Source organism: Arvicola amphibius, chromosome 6 (genome assembly GCF_903992535.2).
Source record: "Arvicola amphibius chromosome 6, mArvAmp1.2, whole genome shotgun sequence".
NCBI classification, from domain to species: Eukaryota; Metazoa; Chordata; class Mammalia; order Rodentia; family Cricetidae; genus Arvicola; species Arvicola amphibius.
In genome coordinates, this window is record NC_052052.2 from 41495185 (window position 1) to 41513658 (window position 18474).

Consider the following 18474-nt stretch of genomic DNA (forward strand, 5'->3'; position numbering starts at 1 on the left):
ACCCTGTAGACTAAAAAGCTCACTCTTTGCACGTGCCACCAGTCTCCACCCTGAAAATCTCCACTCCCTTCCCTAAAAACTCTATCTAAGCCCTACATCCTGCTCAGTTTGGGAGCTGTCCTTTTCCACCCTGGCAGAGGCAGCGGCTCTCCTGGATTCCTCCCTCCCAATAGATCTCTTGTGCGAGGTTTGTTGTGCAGTGTGACTTTGCAGTATTCCCTGGCTCCCTGCTACTTTAACACTTACGGTGATGGTGTTAGAGTCGTTGGTGATCACGGTGCAGTTGCCTTCGCTGCTTTGGGAAATGGTAATGGTTGTGGTTATGACGATGGTAGTGATGGTAGATGACATGGTGATGGTTAAGGTAAGAGTGGCCCACAGCTAAGGTGGCGGTAGAGATGGTGGTGCTGGTTGTTAGTGGTTGGCAGTGTTGGTGATGACAGTGGTCACAATGTGGAGGGATTGGTGAAGGCGGAGATAATATTGATGGTTATCATAAAGGATGTGCTTATGGGAAGGCATAAAAATGGATGACGCATAGGACTCTGGGTTCAAGCAGACCTGAGTTCAAATCCCAGCTCTATACCTGTCTTAGTTCATTTTCTGTGGCTGTAATAGAATGCCTAGTCTGGGTAACTTACAAGGAAAGAGATTTATTTAACTCAAAGTTCCGAAGGCAGGGGATTCCAAGATCTGATGATTGTCACTGGGGAAGGCCTCAACGGTGTCATAACCTGGCTGGTGGTATCACAGAGGGGAATACACAGAGAGTGGTGAGCAGGTGTGAGCTGAAAAGGAAAAAGACAAAGAACGGCCTACATGATTCCTGAAAATTTGCCCATTCTTCCAGGAACTGGCCAATGTAGCAAGAGACATTCATTGCTCTTGAAGGCTCCATGTCCCAATACCAATTTTGGGAACCAAGTTTCAACACAAGGGTTAGTGGTGATGAGCCACACTCATTCTTTACTGGTTGTGGATTTGCTGTGCAGCCCGGAGCAGGTTAGTTGTTTTTCTCGGTCTGGTACGTGAGAAGGCTTCACTGAGCCCTTTGACTTGTTCATCCAACATTGCTGCACAGTATCAGCTGAGCAGGGTGATGCAGTGACTGGAGATACAGTCCTCCGTGAGACTCGTGGGGCCAGATGTGATGCCCACATCATCAACACAGAAGCACGTAAACAGCCAGAGGAGTGGCATACATCTTGGTCCTGGAGTTACAGGTGAATGCATTTCAAGGATGGGGCTTGTAGTTGGCAAGATCCAACTATGCCCAAAGTTCTTGACCTGTGGGTCACGGCCCCTTTGGGAGTTGAACCACCCTTTCTCAGGGGTCTCCTAATACCATCAGAAAATGCAGATATTTACATTATGATTCATAACAGTAACAAAATTATAGTTATTAATTTATGAAGTAGGAATGAAAATAATTTTATGGTTGGGGTCACCATAAGATGAGGAACTGTATTAAAGGGTCGCAGCACTAGGAAGATTGAGAACCACTGCTCTAGGTGGAGGATTAGGAAATCTGTTGGAGCCCACAAGACTCTACAGTGAATGCACAGCTGACAGACCAATAGGCAGACCCACGGGAAGTGTATACGTACACGTCCACATGCAGCAACTCATTCTGCAGAGCTGCGGGAACACTTGTCTTTTGGAAAAGTCACTGTCATATCTGTAAAAACCTTGTGAAGCCGTGACTCTTCCCTTTGAAATGGGATTCGTTCCCAAAACACCTCAGCAGTGTGACTTCTACACTGGCAACAGAGGGACCTTGCTCCTTCCCCCACACAGTCCTTGGAGGACATGCAGCTCCTCCCCTCCACGAACCGAGACCACCTGCCTCTTTGCATTTCTACCACCTTCCAATAGTGCCAAACTGGAGACCAAGCCTGCAACCTCTGGGGGGCATTCAGCTCTGCCTTTAGGTCACCCTATTGGAGGTAAGGGCCTCAGTGTAAAGCTAGGTGTGAGTCATGGCAGAGTCCACAGGACCCTCTTACCCTCCATTGGCTCTCTGCTTCCCCGGGGGCCCCATGACTATTCCCTCTTTCCCGGCATCATACCCTTTAAGGAGGCTTTGCCCCAGATCTTTCCTGTAGCTAAGCTAGGCCCACGATCCAGTAATGACATGGGCACAAGACACAGAACCAGCAACAGCCAGAAAGGGATTCTCAGAGAAAGCAGGGGAAGCCTCACAAAGGGGGACGAGTGGGAGGGTCTGGAAGGAAGACTTCACCCTGGCAGCATCATTCTAGGTGCTGGGAGAACTGCTCAGAGCACAGCACCAAAACCTCCCCTAGTGGAGCTTACACTCATGTGGGTGCCGTCCAATCACAGAAAGACTGGGTGGGGCTGGGGAGATGGCTCAGTGGTGAAGAGTACCGGGGATCAGGGTTCAGTTCCCACACCCACATCAGGAGGCCCACACTACCTGTAACTCCAGTTCCAGGAATCCAACACCTTCGCCTGACCTCCATGTATGTGGGTCACGTACACGCAGGCACACACACACACACACACACACACACACACACACACACACACACACGAAAACATGTTTTGATAGATGCACGGCATGGCAGATGACAGGTAGGGGTTGGAGCGTGAAGGATGCTAACACTGGGCAGGAAGACAAGGAGGACTGGATGGGAAGTCTGACCAGGAAGGCCAGTGACCAGAAGGACAGATGTGGAAGCGAGCAGGGTGGGTGAGGGGCCTCCAGGTGCCCTGGAGCTTACAGCGTGTGTACAGGCATGTCACCTGTGCTCTGGACACCCCCTGGCAGTCCAGAGGGCTGGAGACAAGAAAAGCTAGAAAGGGATTTGGCCTCAAAGGGCCTCCAAGGCCAGGTTAGGGCTGGAAATTTCTTTCCTTCTCCCCCTTCCCCATCTCTTTCCATCCTCTCTCCCTGCTTCCTCTCCCTCTCATCTCCTTCTGTCCGCACCCCATTACCTCCTGTGAACCAGAGACTGTACCAGGCACTGGTGTGTAAAACTGAGTGAGACTTTGTCCCTGCCCTTAAAAGTGGCATATAATGTATGATTATTCTAACGTGTGGGAGGAACAATACTGGAACCATCAGTCTGGGGCCTCTGCAGGGCTCCCAGGAAGAGGCTGTTGTTTGAGCATCTGCCTCTGAGACAGAGGACACGTGACCACATGACAGAGAGGCCAGGAGAACTGTGAGCCGGCTCAGGAGGAGGGCTGGTGGAGGAGTGAAGGGGGAGGGTTGGGCTGTGATCAGAGAGACACTGGTACTTTCAGGAGGTCACGTTGAAGCCAGGAACAATTCCTGCCACCATCAAGGAATGTGGCCAGCTGCAGAGAGCCGCATGCTAGGGTGGGACTGCAGCCAAGCCTGTGGTCACTTATTAGTGACTGATTATAGCTTAAGCAAGAGGGCAACTCTGTTCTGTTCCATCCCCACGGGGCAGCTCCGGCCAAGAGTCTGACAGATTCAAACAGCCAAGGGATGAGAGGAAAGCCCTGTGTGAGGCTTTCCTATGGGTAGCAGGAAGACCACAAGAGAAATATTGAGCACTGGGTCAGAGTGGGGGACAAGATCTTCTGTCTTCCTCCCCTGACAAGATGCAGGGGACCTGGAGAGAGAACTGGTATGGGGGTACCAGGCTAGGAGGGCAGACTGGTGAGCAAGTGACCAGCTTGTGGGGTAAGACTGAGCTCCTGAATACAGTCCCTTTGACACTTAGCACCCTGGCTATACACCTGAGCTGGGGAGACCCACCAGGTGGAATGTTAGTAACTCTTTTGGTCTAGATCATGTATGTGGCTGGGATTGGAGACAGCGCCTCCCTTACAATAATGGCTGACATTTGCCACACACCTTCTGTGTTCTAGGTGGTCAGGTGGAAGCCTCACCCCAGCCCCTGGCATCCATATATCCAAAGAGTCTGGAATGTTCCGGTGGAAGTTCCACTCCAAGCCCCCACCCCATCTGTCCAAATCCTATTAGCATCTCAGAAAGGCTGCCAAATGGTGACCCCTCCAGTGAGAGATGCTCAAGATCTCTTCCACAGGGTATTTAAACTGCTCCCCAGAAAGCAGATGTGTGGTTTTCCTATCTTCCTATCCTGTCTCTTCTCTCAGGGTCTGAAAGAGCCATACAGGAACATTATGTCCATTAAACCTGGACTTTTTCTAATCAGGTCTAATTTGGTCTGATTTGGATTGTTGTTGGTGGAGAGGCATATTGGGGTGCAGAAAGACAAAGAGGCTTATCGGGGTGCAGAGACTTTTCACTAGGGGCTGTTCCAAGCTGGTTGCATGCGTCAGCTTTCTCATCCTCACCAAAACCTTTGAGCATACGTTTTGAAATACCGAGTGAGCACTGACATCAACTCACAAGAGCCCACACAGGGATCCCGCAGTAGGCATTGGCTAAAATAGTTGCCCACATTTTATAGGTGAGAAGCCTGAGGCACAGAGCAATAAGGAATGTAGTTATGTGATTGGTTAGTCACAGACAGAGCTGTGTCATTATCCTGTGTGAGACAGTGTCTAGGTAATAGCGATGTGGCCAGATCTAGGCACAAGGCCTGGAGGGGGGCACCCTTGGGAGGATGGGATGTGGTCATCTAATCACCTCAGTGTCTCCAGGATACCCCAGGCCTTGGCTTTCTCTTCTCAGAGGCTCTGTTCTTGTTCTTGCAGTCTAGATGGTCCACTCATCATGTTTTGCCTAATCTGTTTCCTCCACCTCTGAGGCTCGTGTCCCAGCTGAGGGTAAGGACAAAGGCTGTGACATCAGAAGAGCTAGCCAAGTACTTCATCTCTCTTACTGCCCATTAAAAAACCTATAGCACTTATGCCAATAGCAACAACAGTACCTACCCATTGGCGCCGAGGAGGCTCAGCAAACTGATTTATGACCAGGGCTCCCTACAAGATAAAGTATGTTCTTTCCTTGTCCAGGGCCTTCATCATTGGCTCTCCTGCCTGCCATTGTCCTGCAGGTTTGTGACACGGTGTCCTAGTTAGTGTCTCTGTTGCTGTGCTAAACACTACAACTATAACGGCAGAAAAGAGAACAAGAAAAAGCTAAGTATTAGGGAAGGAGAAAGGACTGAACGCAGGCAATGGGCATGGGAATTACAGGTGTGACTTTGTCAATGGACATGAGTTATGAAAGGTGATATGAAACAATTGGTCTCCGAGTTCTACTTCTGCCATGGATTTTTCACTTTTGGTGGTGGATAAGAATAAATTCTAGAGTGTAAAATCCACTGTGAAGCCACAAGGCCTCCAAATGGCTATTTCTACTGTACAAACGTTCCTTGAGATGTATAGACTTTGGGTCTGATTAATTTTGGTGTGTGATTTTTTTTTTATCTTCAAGTTTTTATTTATAATAGAGTTCGTAAAAAAAAAAACTGAAATACCATAACCAAGACAAGCAATAGAATAAAGAGTTTATTTGGGTTTACAGTTCCAGAGGGATGAGAGTCCATCACGGTAGGGAAGCATAGCAGCCAGCAGCAGGCATGGTCACAGGAACAGGAAACTGAGACAAGCAAACAGGAAGTAGGGACCGGACCCCCTTTCCCCCCAAACAGCACAACCAACTGGGAACCAAATACCTGAACTTTCGGGGACATTTCTCATTCAAATCACTATATGCAGTAAAACCAGCATGCGTTCTGACCTGATGCAGAGGTGGTTCGAATCCCAGAATCCCGGGCTGCTCTTACTGTAACGGTGTGAATCTGTGGCTTTGTGCCCAGTTTCCTCATCTGCTAACTGAGGTTGAAGATGGCTGGCTGTAGGGCTGGACCGACTGATGAAATGAGCTGTGTGGTCACTGAAGAGGCTTGCTGAGTGCTGACCTGTGACAGGAGGGGGACAGGATGTGGGAGATGGGATTTCAGGCGTGGGGTGAGGCTGGCTCGGGCCCTGCCCTTGGGCTCTCTACTGCTTCTCTGCTCAACCTTCCTCCCTGACTCCTGGTCCTCCCACCTGTCAGGGCTCTGCGAATGAGTTCCCAGAAAGATTCATCACCTACCTTCCACAGAATCTTGTAAGTGACTGATTTGAGTGACTAAAACTTTAATGAGACGGAGAGGTTGGAATGTTGCAGGTCCAGAGCTTAATTACGATCACCTTTAGCTCATAAATAGCCATTCCTAATCCACCCCTGCGTCTTGCCTAACATCCTGTGACTAGCAGATAAACTTTTGGGAGTGTATTAATAAAACCCAATTTCCCACTAAACCCCGGACTAAGCAAGAACACCACTGATGGTATCCGAGGTTTCCGGGCTTTGCTGTAACCCCTACCGATGTGTTCGACAAGTGCTTTACTTCCTCGTTTTCTTTGCTCTGTCACTGTAGAAACATGATCAGTTACAACACTGGAACACAGGATTCGGGGTACTTGAGTCTGTGTTCCTGGACCATGGCCACTCAGCGTTGGCTCCAGAGCAAACTCATATTCCCTTGGAGGTGAGAGCTGGACTTTTGCATCGACAGTTACGGTTCTGCAATGTGGGTGTTCTAGAAGGGTCTCCTGAATGGAAGTGAAGCAGCTAGACCCACCAAGTCCAAGCCTTACCCCCTTATCCTTATCCTCTCAGGTGTTTTTTTTTTTTAAACTATTTTGTTTGTTTGCTTTCAAAGAATTTAGTTTCTGACATTTGACTTGTTTTTGTTTGCTTTCTGACCTCTGAGGGCACTTTGGGCTATTAAGCATGTTAGCAGTCTCTTAGTTTGCCTCTTCCCTCTAGACATTTCTCCATATATAATATAAGGGCAGGGAAATGCTTTTTGTTTTTAATAGATGTATGGTACCTCACTTGGGTCTATGTTTAACTGGTGTGTCAATTTCATTTGCAAGTGTTAAAAAATGGGAAAAAAAAAGATAGGTTGACTTGTGTGTCCTTCAATGGGGAGCATTTATTACTTCTAAACTGGTTTATTTTAAACACTTAATGAAAAGGTCTAGGCAATCATTTTTGTTAAATCACAAATGGGCAGGCTGCTTTAATTGGCATATAAATTAATTAAAAATAGTAGAATTGGTAATTTATAAAAACAATAGCTCTAATATATATATATATATATATATATATATATACATATAAACAAGGAGATACTGAAAACAAATATGGGGAGCTGGAGAGCAGGCTCAGCAATTCAGAGCACGTGCTGCTCTTGCAGAGGACCCCATTCAGTTCCCAGCACCCCCACCTGGCAGCTCATAAGCACCTGTAACTCCAGTTCCAGAGGGTCTGATGCCCTCTTCTGCTATACACACATAAGTCGACATGTACATAAATTTAAATAAGTAAAACACAAGTAAAATAAATCAAATAAAAATAAATACAAAATTTGTTTAAAAAATTTTAGAGGTTGTATCAGAACTTGTAGTGAGAAACTCCACAGAGCCACTGCATCTGGCAGGAATTCCCGAATGTAGGCTTCCAAGGAACCTTTGTGAACGCCAATGATTTTATCTGAGGTTTATGGAGTTTATGTCAGTGATTGTTATCTATCTGAGGTTTATGGAGTTGCTCTTCCTGAAGGATTCCCAGAGCCCTTGCATACCTTAGTCTAGAGCCGTACCTGGCAAACCAGGAAGTCCCATATGGCTGAGAATTGCTTAGGTAATGGTTCCTTCAGACAAACTCCTAGATAAGATAAGAGGTTTTGGAATGTGGAAACTAATTTGCTAAAATGCTTCTGCAGAGGTTCAGGGTTCAGTCCATCAGAGTCGTCCCACCTTGCCCCTGTTGTTAAGCTGCTGAGCATCCTACAGTATCTCTCGGACAGACTGACAGAACTAAGAATACTGACAGGAGCTGGGGCAAGGTCTGAGAATTACTTTCTCCTTCTCTGACCTCCTCACGTCTTTCTTTCTCTAATGGGGTGAAATTCCATGTGACTCATGATCCTTTGCTTCTGATCTTCTGGCCAGAGACCCACTTTTTGTTTCCTAGGTGCCATTGGCAGGAGAAAAAAAATAATTCTCTGGACTCATCCCTATCTATTCCTGGGTTGGATGGAACTACATAGCTTTTCTGGGGGTATCACCACAAGAGCTGATTCCCTCGATTCCCCAAGACCGACTCTTGGTTGAGATGCAGTGGAGAGCTACTTCCTCAAGTGGACATTCTGGATCCAAAGCAGCACACAGGGAATTACTGCCTCCACCGCCTCTTAATTGCTCTCAAAAGCACTCTTCTCACCTGTGTTTCTCTGCCCTTGTCCTCAGCCTTCTATAAACCCGCTAACCTGCCAGCTTCCCTGCCAGCTTCCTGCTCTGGGGAAGCTTTTAAGGTCTAAAGAGATTAATTTAAACTCTGTGTGTTCCATGTTTGTGAGATGTAAAAGGTAATAGCAGCTGGTATGTATAATGTATGTATATGTATGTATGCATGTATGTGCATGCACATTCATAGTCTCTTTAAACTTGACACCAGGCAGAAGCATTTCTGATCCGAGGGCTAAAGGGAAAAGGAGCCCCTGAGTATGAATTGCTGAAGCAAGCATGGGCAGGCCGTATATGGCGCTTCTGTTGAACTTTTACATATTGGGTTTTCAGGGTCTAAGTTGATGAGGGCGACTGACCAAGTCTCTTCCTCCCCCTGAGTATAGTAAGGACCAAGTTGTTGGGTAGATGACCGTGTGGGACAGGCGCATTGCTGGGTCCAGGAAGGGAATTATGTCCTAGATTGACACTGAGCGCCAGATGGTGCCTGATCCAAGGATCTGTACCGCCTTCGTTTCTTCTTCTTCCTTTTCCTTTTCTTTTAGATATGAAAGCAAGTATTGGAAACATAATTTAAGCCTCATTTAAAGAATAAAACAAAACCAAAATCCTTGGCCTAAGGCAACACTGAGAAAATCATTTTTTCCTCAGAAAATGTACTGTCCCTTCAGCTATTTAGCTTTAAAAGGAGGAAGAGATGTGACCTTGCTTCTGCTTGACCGACTTCAGCTTTTGATTTTTTTGTTACTAAGCTTTTTTTTTTTTACATCAGACATAGATGGGGCTGGAAATCTTCTGCCTTCTCCAGGGTGAACCTGGGTCTTAGATCCTTGAGTCTACGGTAAGTTTCTCATGTGTTGTTTGTGTAAAAAGTGCAACAAATTGTGACCACTTCTTTTTTTTCCATTCATTTTTTTTTAAAAATATATTTTATGTGCATTGGTGTTTTGTCTTGGTGTTGGGTCCTATGGAACGGGAATTACAGACAGCTGTGAGCTGCCATGTGGGTGCTAGGAATTGGACCTGGGTCCTCTGGAAGAGCAGTGTTCTTGACTGCTAAGCTGTCTCTTCAACCCTTCTTTTCATTTTCTTATTGCATCCAAAATTATTATTTTTTTATTTCAAAGACTGAGGATGACTTGTTTCTGTGCTTTTAAATATATGGAGTGTGTGTGTGTGTGTGTGTGTGTGTGTGTGTGTGTGTGTGTATCAAGCATTTTAAGGCTAATTTTGTCCACTTCTGACTCTCAAAAAATAATTTAAAAGAACCTGTTTGATGCTTATGAAGACATCGTAAGGTTTACAGATAATCTTAATGTGTTCTGGTATTTTATCCGTATAGATCTGTGTACCACATGTACTCCTGGTGCCCCTGGAGGCCAGAAGAAGGTGTCAGATGCCCTGGGACTAGAGTTATAGACAGTATGAGCCAACATATGGGTGCTGGGAATTGAACCCTGGTCCTGTGGAAGAGCCGCCAATGTCCTTCTTAACCACTGAGCTATCTCTCCAGGCCTTCAAAATATGCTTTTTTCCAATGTAACATTATTGATTCCCTGGTAATTTCACATCATGGACCCGGATCATATTGACTTCCCAGTCCTTCCTTGTCCACCTCCCCATTGTTGTGACCTCACCCCTGCAAAAAAGTAAAAATAAAAACAAGAATTAAAAAAAAAAGTCTCATTGACTCCCCATGGGAAGTCTTTGTTTAGGTGGAAGCCCTACTGATGTCTATATCTATCCAAAAAGTTTGGGATGTGTGAAACCTCCGGTTTGGGTTTGTTTCAAACCCAGCCCTCAGGGTGGCAAGCAGCAACCCCTCCCTTGGAGCTGCCTCAGTCCAGGCTCCACCCCTGGGAGACTTTACTCCGAGGCCCTTGAGAAAGCCTGCCATCAGTGGCTCCACCCCCAGAGTGCATTAAAAGGCCCCAGCTAATGGGTCCTCTCAGTTTCCCCTGGAGTCACCCGGGGAATGCTTTGCTCAGAATAAACCTGGATTTATTAATTCGGTTTGACTGGCTTATTACATCAGTGGTGGCAGATTCCCATTAACCAGGGATTCAAAACTTCACAGTCTTACCCTCTCTGAGGAGCTGGGGGCCGGGGTGAGGGGAAGGTGTAGGGAGCAGGAGGGGAGGGTGAATTGGGATTAGTATGTAAAAAAAAAAAAAGCCCAATTTGTGTTATCTATAAACTCAGTGGAGCGTGGTCAAACTCTCAGTGACCTGCCCCTTAAAGAGCGCTGACTCCTCCTCTGCCCCCAAAAGCCATCAGTTGTGGAGAGCCACACTTCATATTCCCATCTCACTATTTATTTATTTATTTATTTATTTATTTGGTTTTTCTGAACAGGGTTTCTCTGTAGCTTTGGGGCCTGTCTTGAAACTAGCTCTTGTAGACCAGGCTGATCTCAAACTCACAGAGATCTGCCTGCCTCTGCCTCCCCAATTCTGAGATTAAAGGCATGTGAGTTCTCTTTGATGACTTCCTGTTTAGGCTGTTACTTTTGGGGGGGGAGATGGGACGGGGTAGAGGTCATCACAGAAGCCTTCCGTGTCCCCCCCTACTGTGCATCTGACGTCATCGATATCACAGCAAAAGCAGCTTTGCTTCCCTTCACGCTCAGTGGGGGCACCCATCATGGGCCTCCACACGGTTTCTGGCTATAGTACAGGCCACGAACATAGTCGCTCCCCTGTCTGTAGGGGGACCACGGACACAGACAAGGCCCTTGGCGGTAGTCCAGACCATGGGCATTAACGTGGCCTCAGGTAGCAGTGCATGCCACTCACATCAATATGGCTCTCAAAATATTCTTTTTTTTTTTTTTTTTCTTTTTTTTTGGTTTTTCGAGACAGGGTTTCCCTGTAGTTTCTAGAGCCTGTCCTGGAACTAGCTCTTGTAGACCAGGCTGGCCTCGAACTCAGAGATCTGCCTGCCTCTGCCTCCCGAGTGCGGGGATTAAAGGCATGCGCCACCAACGCCTGGCTCAAAATATTCTTAATATGAAACTGTTAAGTAAGTATTTAGGTTAAGGCCACACTACAACCCCTGGCATCCATATATCCAAAGAGTCTGGAATGTTCAGGTGGGAAGTTCCATCCCAAGCCCCTTTCCCTGGGAGTCATCAGTCCAGACTCTACTCTGAGAAAGCCTGCCAAACGATGACCACCCCCCCCCCCAGAGATGCTAAAAACCACTCCCACAGGGTATTTAAATTGCTCTCCAGAGAATAAACATGTGTTTTTCCGGTCCTTTTCCTGTCTCTTCTCCGGGAGGCTGGAAGGCCACCCAGGAGCACTGGTATCCATTAAACCTGGACTTTTTCTAATTTTGGTCTGATTTGGACTATTGCATCGGTGGAGAGTCTTATGGGGCACAGAAACCTTTCATCTGGAGGTTCCACCGAGGGATTGTTTTTCTTACTGGCCCATGCCCACGTGGTAAGAAAACACCTTCTTTTGCACCTGCTCTCCAGCTGGGGTAAGTTCCGAGTTCTAGTCATTGCCTTAGAGGCCCAGGCCTCATGCAATTTTTGGGCTGTTCTGTGGAAGATGTGGCCGTGCCAGGCACCCGACCTGATGGGGACAAGGACCTGCCTTGTCCCTGTGGGATTCCTTTTTCAGGAGATGTCCTGTTCTAGGTATTTCTCACACCCCTCTGTTATTTTGACCCAAAGTTTACCACAATGGACACATTGCACTAGGCTATGGGTCCTGGCATAGACTTGCTAAATGGGTACCTAGAATTCGAGGTCTGGTCTCCAGACGCCCTTGGGTTGCCTTTTACAAATACTTTTAAAATTGGTGTATCTGACATCCTTGATGCCTAAAACTTTTGCCAGCATGGAAACAGGTAAGCACACCCCCAAACGCCCATGGTTTCTGGATACTGTGCTCCCGCTCCCGCTCCCCCTCCCCACTTCTCTTGCTGTTTGCTGTTTGTCTGCATTCCTGGCGTGTGATCTGGTTACCCTGGGATTCTCCTCACAACGGATCTTTTCCCCCTGTCCTTCCACTCTGAGATGCATAGATGTTCCATCCTTGTGTTGCTGATCTCACTTACAGCATCTACTGATCTGGCTCTGAAGGGGATCACCTCTGTGCTCGCCTGGCTTCAGCAGCCTACTCCAAAGTTTTTAAGTTGGTCAGCTGACACAGGTTCCTAAAAAAAGTTTTGTTCATCTGTCTGTTAATATATATGTTATAAATAATGTGGCCACAGTATGCTTGTTTTTATGTCTGTGTGTGTATGTGTGTTTGTCTCAAAATCTGCAAAATTTATAGTTCCAGATTATTACAACAGCTCTGGAGAGATATCAACACATGGATAGGCGCCATTTTTGGATGAGGTCAAAACGAAAACCTCAGCGCCTTCTTTGGTAAGTGTACCATATGTGCTGGACCTACCAAGGAGACATTCTGCCTCCAATATACTTAGGTTTATTTGGATATACCTGACAGGTAATGGCACCCTGATTCTCAAGTGCCTTTACAGATCTGAGAGTATGACATTTAACCAAAGACCTTCTTAGGACAGAGACAGGCCTGCTCCTGCAGCATCTTATAGCTCCTCCAAGAAGATGCATAATTGCAGAAGACATTTTGCCTGGAGGCTTGCCTTTGAATATGGCAAAGCCACCCACACAGCGAAAAGATGCCCTCCACCTCATCACCTTCCTGGACACTACCCCAGGGGATGGATCATCTCATCCTGCCAAGACAGGTAGACTGAACCTTACCCCCACAGGAAAATCTTCAAGCCTCCTGGGCTCAGCAGCTAAAGGCAAGTACTGCTTCTAAGATTGGTATTCACCAAAGACTACAGAGAGACTTGGGATTGCTGCACAGCTGAAAAAAAACTGTCTCATTTCTGCTCATTTATCCCTCTCAGATCGGTCTGATGGCATTGATGACTTAAGGTACTGGTAGCTCATTACTTCATTTGTTAAAGTTTCTTGCTAAAAGTACAGACAGGTGTGCCTCTTTCACAGGCTTAATAGTCCAGAATTAACCGTTTTCAGATGTAACTTCAGAGGTTCAGAGTTTCCAATTTCTTTTAATTGTCTTCTAAAATGTCCATGCCTTTTAACAGAGTCTTTTGCTATGACACCAAGATGTAAATCTGTTCCAGCTGTCTTACAGATACCTGCAGGTTCCTGGGGGAAATTCTGCTGCTGTATCAAGAAATCTGGTCTGGTGAAAAGTCTCCAGAGCCTATTTTGACCCCACCCATTTTCAAGTATATTTTACAGGTCACTCCTGCCTGGGCCGAGGCAAACCTGCAGAGGGTTCTCCAAATAAAGCTAGCACCTACTGGGGCTTCACCATTGGTACTGCCTCTCCAGGCACCTACCCAACAACTAAAAGCTGGTTTTAAAGGACATATTTGTTATCCTCACACTCATTCACCCTTGCCTCTCTCTGTCCCATTCTTTCTGGCAGTTAATGACCCTTCCCATGGCTAGTCCCATTCATAGGGCTGATAATCACATTCTATTTTGTTTCCTAGTAACCTGCCTTCTCAGTTCTCCCAAGAAACAGCTGCCTAAGGTCTCTAGGATGGCGGTTAACCGGATGCCTCTCCAGCCACAACTCTTGCTGAGCATGAGCCCACCAACTCCCAAGTCTCCTTACCCCATCGCCCCATGCTGGCAGGAAGTAGCCAGACTTGAGCCTGTGCCCCTATACCCAAAGAACCTGGAATGTTTGGTTGGAAGTGTCACTTCAGCCTCTGGCATCCATATACCCAAAGAGTATGGAATGTTTGGGTTGAGGCCACACCACAGCCATTGGCATCCATATATCCAAAGAGTCTGGAATGTTCAGGTGGGAAGTTCCATCCCAAGCCCCCTGCCCTGGGAGTCATCAGTCCAGACTCTGAGAAAGCCTGCCAAACGATGACCCCCCCCCCCCCCCAGAGATGCTAAAAACCACTCCCACAGGGTATTTAAATTGTTCTCCAGAGAACAAACACGTGGTTTTCTGGTCTTCCTTCCCTGTCTCTTCTGGGGGGGGGGGGAGGCTGGAGAGCCACCAGGGAGTGTTGGTATCTATTAAAACTGGGCTTTTAAAATTTCAGTTTCATTTGGTCTGATTTGGATTATTACATAGGCGAAAAGGTTTTTTGGGGGTGCAAAAACTTTTCAGCAAGGTTTCTGTTAAAGCTGGATTACATGTAAAATAGTGGATATGTTATACCCAAGGTCCAGACCCCCTAAGACCACCAAGAGACCAGATCCAATGCAAAAGCAAAGAGTCTTTTTAATTATAAGTTTGAACTCAGTCCCTTGTCTGTCTGATAATGCAGCCGTGGAGCAGAAGGGACCTCGAGCTGCAGTGGGGCAGGGCATTTATTGGAGGTAGAGCGAGGGGGGGGGCTGGGGGTCTGCAAGGTACATAGTCACAGTCTCAGGATTGGCAACCTCTGACCTGGGGGGCACCTGTCCTAAGTGGGTTGGTTAACTACAGCGACAGGTAAATTGCTACATCCGATGGTGTTTGCTGTGGTTTCTACATTCCGTCCTTAACAGCACAGTGTGTCCAGAGCCTGCTAGCCTGGCCTCTGATTGGCCTTTACCATGTGGGATGTATCTTGTGGCCTTTTTAGTGACTAGGGCAAAGTTGGGTAAGGCGAGGGGGGAGGGGCATAGCACATCCTGCTGAGTCATGGCCTACATTCTGCTGGGTCTTTCCTGCAGCCTGTCATGGCTGCAGAATTGTCAAATGAGGGCCCGGGTGACGGCCTGGGCCCTTCAGATGTAGGTCATTAGCTGTCAGTCACAAGGTGTTAGGTCATTAGCTGTCAGTCACAAGATGTCTGTAACAGGATGTTAGATCAGACATAGGTGGGTGAGGCATGGTCATTCAGGGGGCTAAAGTTAGCCCAAGACGATTGCAATTAGGCTCCGACCTGCCTGACCTGCAGCGATCCAAGGGCTTCACAACTCTCATTTGTTAATCAGCCTTCCAGCAGGTTCAGTGGTCTCCAGTGATGTACATCCTCCGACAAGGCCACACTTAGTTTTATCTAAAACATGGAATGCACATACATGGTATCTCAATTTTTTTTTTTTTTTTTTTGGTTTTTCGAGACAGGGTTTCTCTGTAGTTTTGGAGCCTGTCCTGGAACTAGCTCTTGTAGACCAGGCTGGTCTCGAACTCACAGAGATCCGCCTGCCTCTGCCTCCCGAGTGCTGGGATTAAAGGCGTGCGCCACCGGCGGTATCTCAAATATTTAACACTTATAAATATATGCAAAAGACATTAATAGTCTCGTTTACATTTGTGGTGAGTATGTTAATAATTTAACAAGTATTTTACCTAAACTGTTTTAAAATAAGATTTATTTATTTTTATTATTTGCCTGCATACATGTCTGGTGCAGGCATAGGCCAGAGGAGAGAATTGGGGTCCTTGAGATTGGAGTTAGAGACAGTTTGTGAACTACCCTGTGGACTGGCCCACAGCAGTCTTCAGCAAATCCAAGGCTCACAGTCATTTAAAGTGTGTTGTAGTCATCGGCTGATGCTTGGATGTGTCTGTCAGCCACGTGTAAATCTGCTGACTCAGATACAGACTAGGGGCAGAAGTTAAGATTTGGGAACTTGGCCACAACATGGCGGATGCGCGCTGCCTGGGCTGGACGCTATCACCGCTATGGAGGCTGTGGCAGGCTCGGGGCTTGCTACAAAATTCGGCCGCGGGCTGGTGCTCGAGAGGGAGGCCTTACTCCCGCACTGCCCTCTACGAGATGCTGGGCGTCCCCTCCACGGCCACGCAGGCTCAGATCAAAGCGGCGTACTACCGGCAGAGCTTCCTCTACCATCCTGATCGCAATCCCGGGAGCCCCGAGGCCGCCGAGCGCTTCACGCGCTTCGCCGAAGCTTATCGGGTCCTGGGCAGCACCATCCTCCGTCGCAAGTATGATCGAGGTCTGCTCAGCGACCAGGACCTGCGCGGACCCGGTGTCAGGCCCTCTAGGACACCCCCGGAGGATCCCCCTCCTCCTCCTCGCCCTCCTCCCCATGCCCCTCGGGCTCACTATGGCTCTCAGGCCTTTCCCGGCGACCGTCGCGCTATGTTCGACTTTGACGCCTTCTACCAGGCGCACTATGGAGAACAGCTAGAAAGAGAGCGGCGTCTGCGCGCCCGGAGGGAGGCCCTTCGCAAAAAGCAGGAGAACCGGGCCAACAAGGGGCTACGCTGGGATGATACCCGAGATGCCACTTTCTTTTGTCCTCATTTTCCTCATCTTCGTCTTCGTCGGCTTTCGTATTTAATCGGAGAAACGGAGGGAAGGGGAACCAGCCCAAGAAACTTGCCTTTCTTGACCTTTGAACTATTGGTCTCGGAATGAATTGACTACCTCTAGTGGCGTTCCCTTTACTCTCCTAGCACCTTCTCAGCCTGGCTGGTGATCAACACAGCCTTCTCCTGTGATCCAGAAAAAAAAAAGCTCTTCCGTGGCCAAGAAAGAGGCCCCAGGAGAAAGATAACTGAAAACCAGGAATGTACCGTGCTTTCCAGAGCCCCCCTGGTTGCCTGCTTGTTTCTAGAAGTTGCCTTCCAGATGTCAACTCCCAGAATAAGAGCTGTGGTTTTATCCGGAAGCCTTTAGCAAGCCTTGTCTGGTCCTCTACCTCATATTTATACCATGGGGCAGCACTTCCTCTGTAACCCTTGAACCGTGCCAATCTTTTTGTCCTCTGTCAAAAAGATTAATTCTTGGGGCTTGCCTGAAACTTGTCTTTCTGTGTTACCCCACGCCACAGGTGAGACTTGATCAACGATCCCGCAGATGCTGGGGATGTAGCTCAGTGAGAGAATGCTAGCATGCAACAGGCACTGGGTTTGGTCCCCAGCATTGCTGTTGTCCTGTGTCCCCTTTCCCCTCCAAGAAAAAAGTTAGTGAAAGATTGCCATTTTCTTAGGTCTGTTCCACACCACCTCTGTCACGTGGGAACAAGGAAGCAAAGCCCTTGAGTAAAAAAAAAAAAAAAAAAAAAAAGATTTGGGAACTTAAAGGGAAATCTTACATTGGGAATCTTCAGGCCCATAGTCCTAGCGGTTGTGGAAAGGGAGGCATCCCAAGACCAGGAGAAAGAGAAACACCATCCTCAGAAATAGACAGGTGGGGAAACTCAAGCTGTGCTTATCTGGAGTCTGTTTGACCTGTGAGAAGTGGACCCAAGTCTGATGCCTCCCTACATTCTCTCAAGCTTAGATGATTTCTTTTTTAGTTTACAAAAAGACATAAAAGTTTTAGATATTATTAGCCTTACCAATCCGTACTGAAATCCACATTGTGGAAAAAGTAGGTAACAGGTGTCTGTGAAGCAGCTGGAATAGACTCACAGCTTTGAGTCCTCGCAAAAGCTATATATTTGGTTTAAAAAGCATGAACATTTCCCCCTCAGTTCAGAGAGCTAGATATAGATTGGACAGAGATGTCTTTGGGCTAAAGAGAAGCACCTTTAAGTCTATACTTAGAAGACAACTAAAGGAAGTTTAAAACCTTGAGCTTGTGACCGAACAGTAAGTAGTCAGTGCTCTACCAGCTTGTCAGAACTCCACTGATCAGTGTTAAAACTCCGAACGCTTGAAATCTTAGTTTAACAATAGCATAGAAAGGGAAAAGACATCTGGATTATTTCCCATTCTCACACACCTTAAAGCACTTATTTATACCTTTACAACTTGCATTTACATCTTAAATGACTTTCTGAAACCCTCAGAACTTCTTTTTTTTAAAAAAAATATTTATTTATTAATTATGTATACAATACTCTATCTTGTGTGTATGTCTACAGGCCAGAAGAGGGAACCAGACCCCATTACAGATGGTTGTGAGCCACCATGTGGTTACTGGGAATTGAACTCAGGACCTCCGGAAGAGCAGGCAATGCTCTTAACCTCTGAGCCATTTCTCCAGCCCCCCTCAGAACTTCTTAAACTTTCACATCCTTAGGCCTTTCTATACCTTAAAATTTTTTTCTTAGACCCTCAAAGCTTGCATAGACTGTAACATGAACAATAAAAACCTACAGACAGGTCCAACCTAAAGGTTAGAAAAGCAAAACAGCCAGCCATTGGCTCTTATTTCTACCTTAGTCCAAAATGGCAATTTTGCCCCCTGGAATCTCAGAATGAGACTGTGTGTGAGAGCTGTCTCCTCCCATCTTATATTCCTCTCTAAGGCTGGGATTAAAGGCATGGACCACTACTGTCTGGTTTCTATGGC

The 18474-nt window shown here is 47.0% G+C and overlaps 1 protein-coding gene and 1 long non-coding RNA gene across 2 annotated transcripts; both read left to right on the forward strand.

The window, feature by feature from the left end:
* The first annotated feature begins 3307 nt into the window (after positions 1–3307).
* On the forward strand, positions 3308–9058 carry LOC119817953. Its single transcript, XR_005285975.1, has 3 exons — positions 3308–3676; positions 6354–6464; positions 9002–9058. It is a non-coding gene; the product is annotated as an uncharacterized LOC119817953 (long non-coding RNA).
* Positions 9059–15849: 6791 nt separating this feature from the next.
* Positions 15850–17241, forward strand: LOC119817437 (dnaJ homolog subfamily C member 30, mitochondrial-like). The gene is given in 2 exon segments (XM_038334665.2): positions 15850–16464; positions 16466–17241. Coding segments are annotated over 2 exon segments (663 nt in total). The 3' UTR covers positions 16514–17241.
* The last annotated feature ends 1233 nt before the right edge of the window (positions 17242–18474 follow it).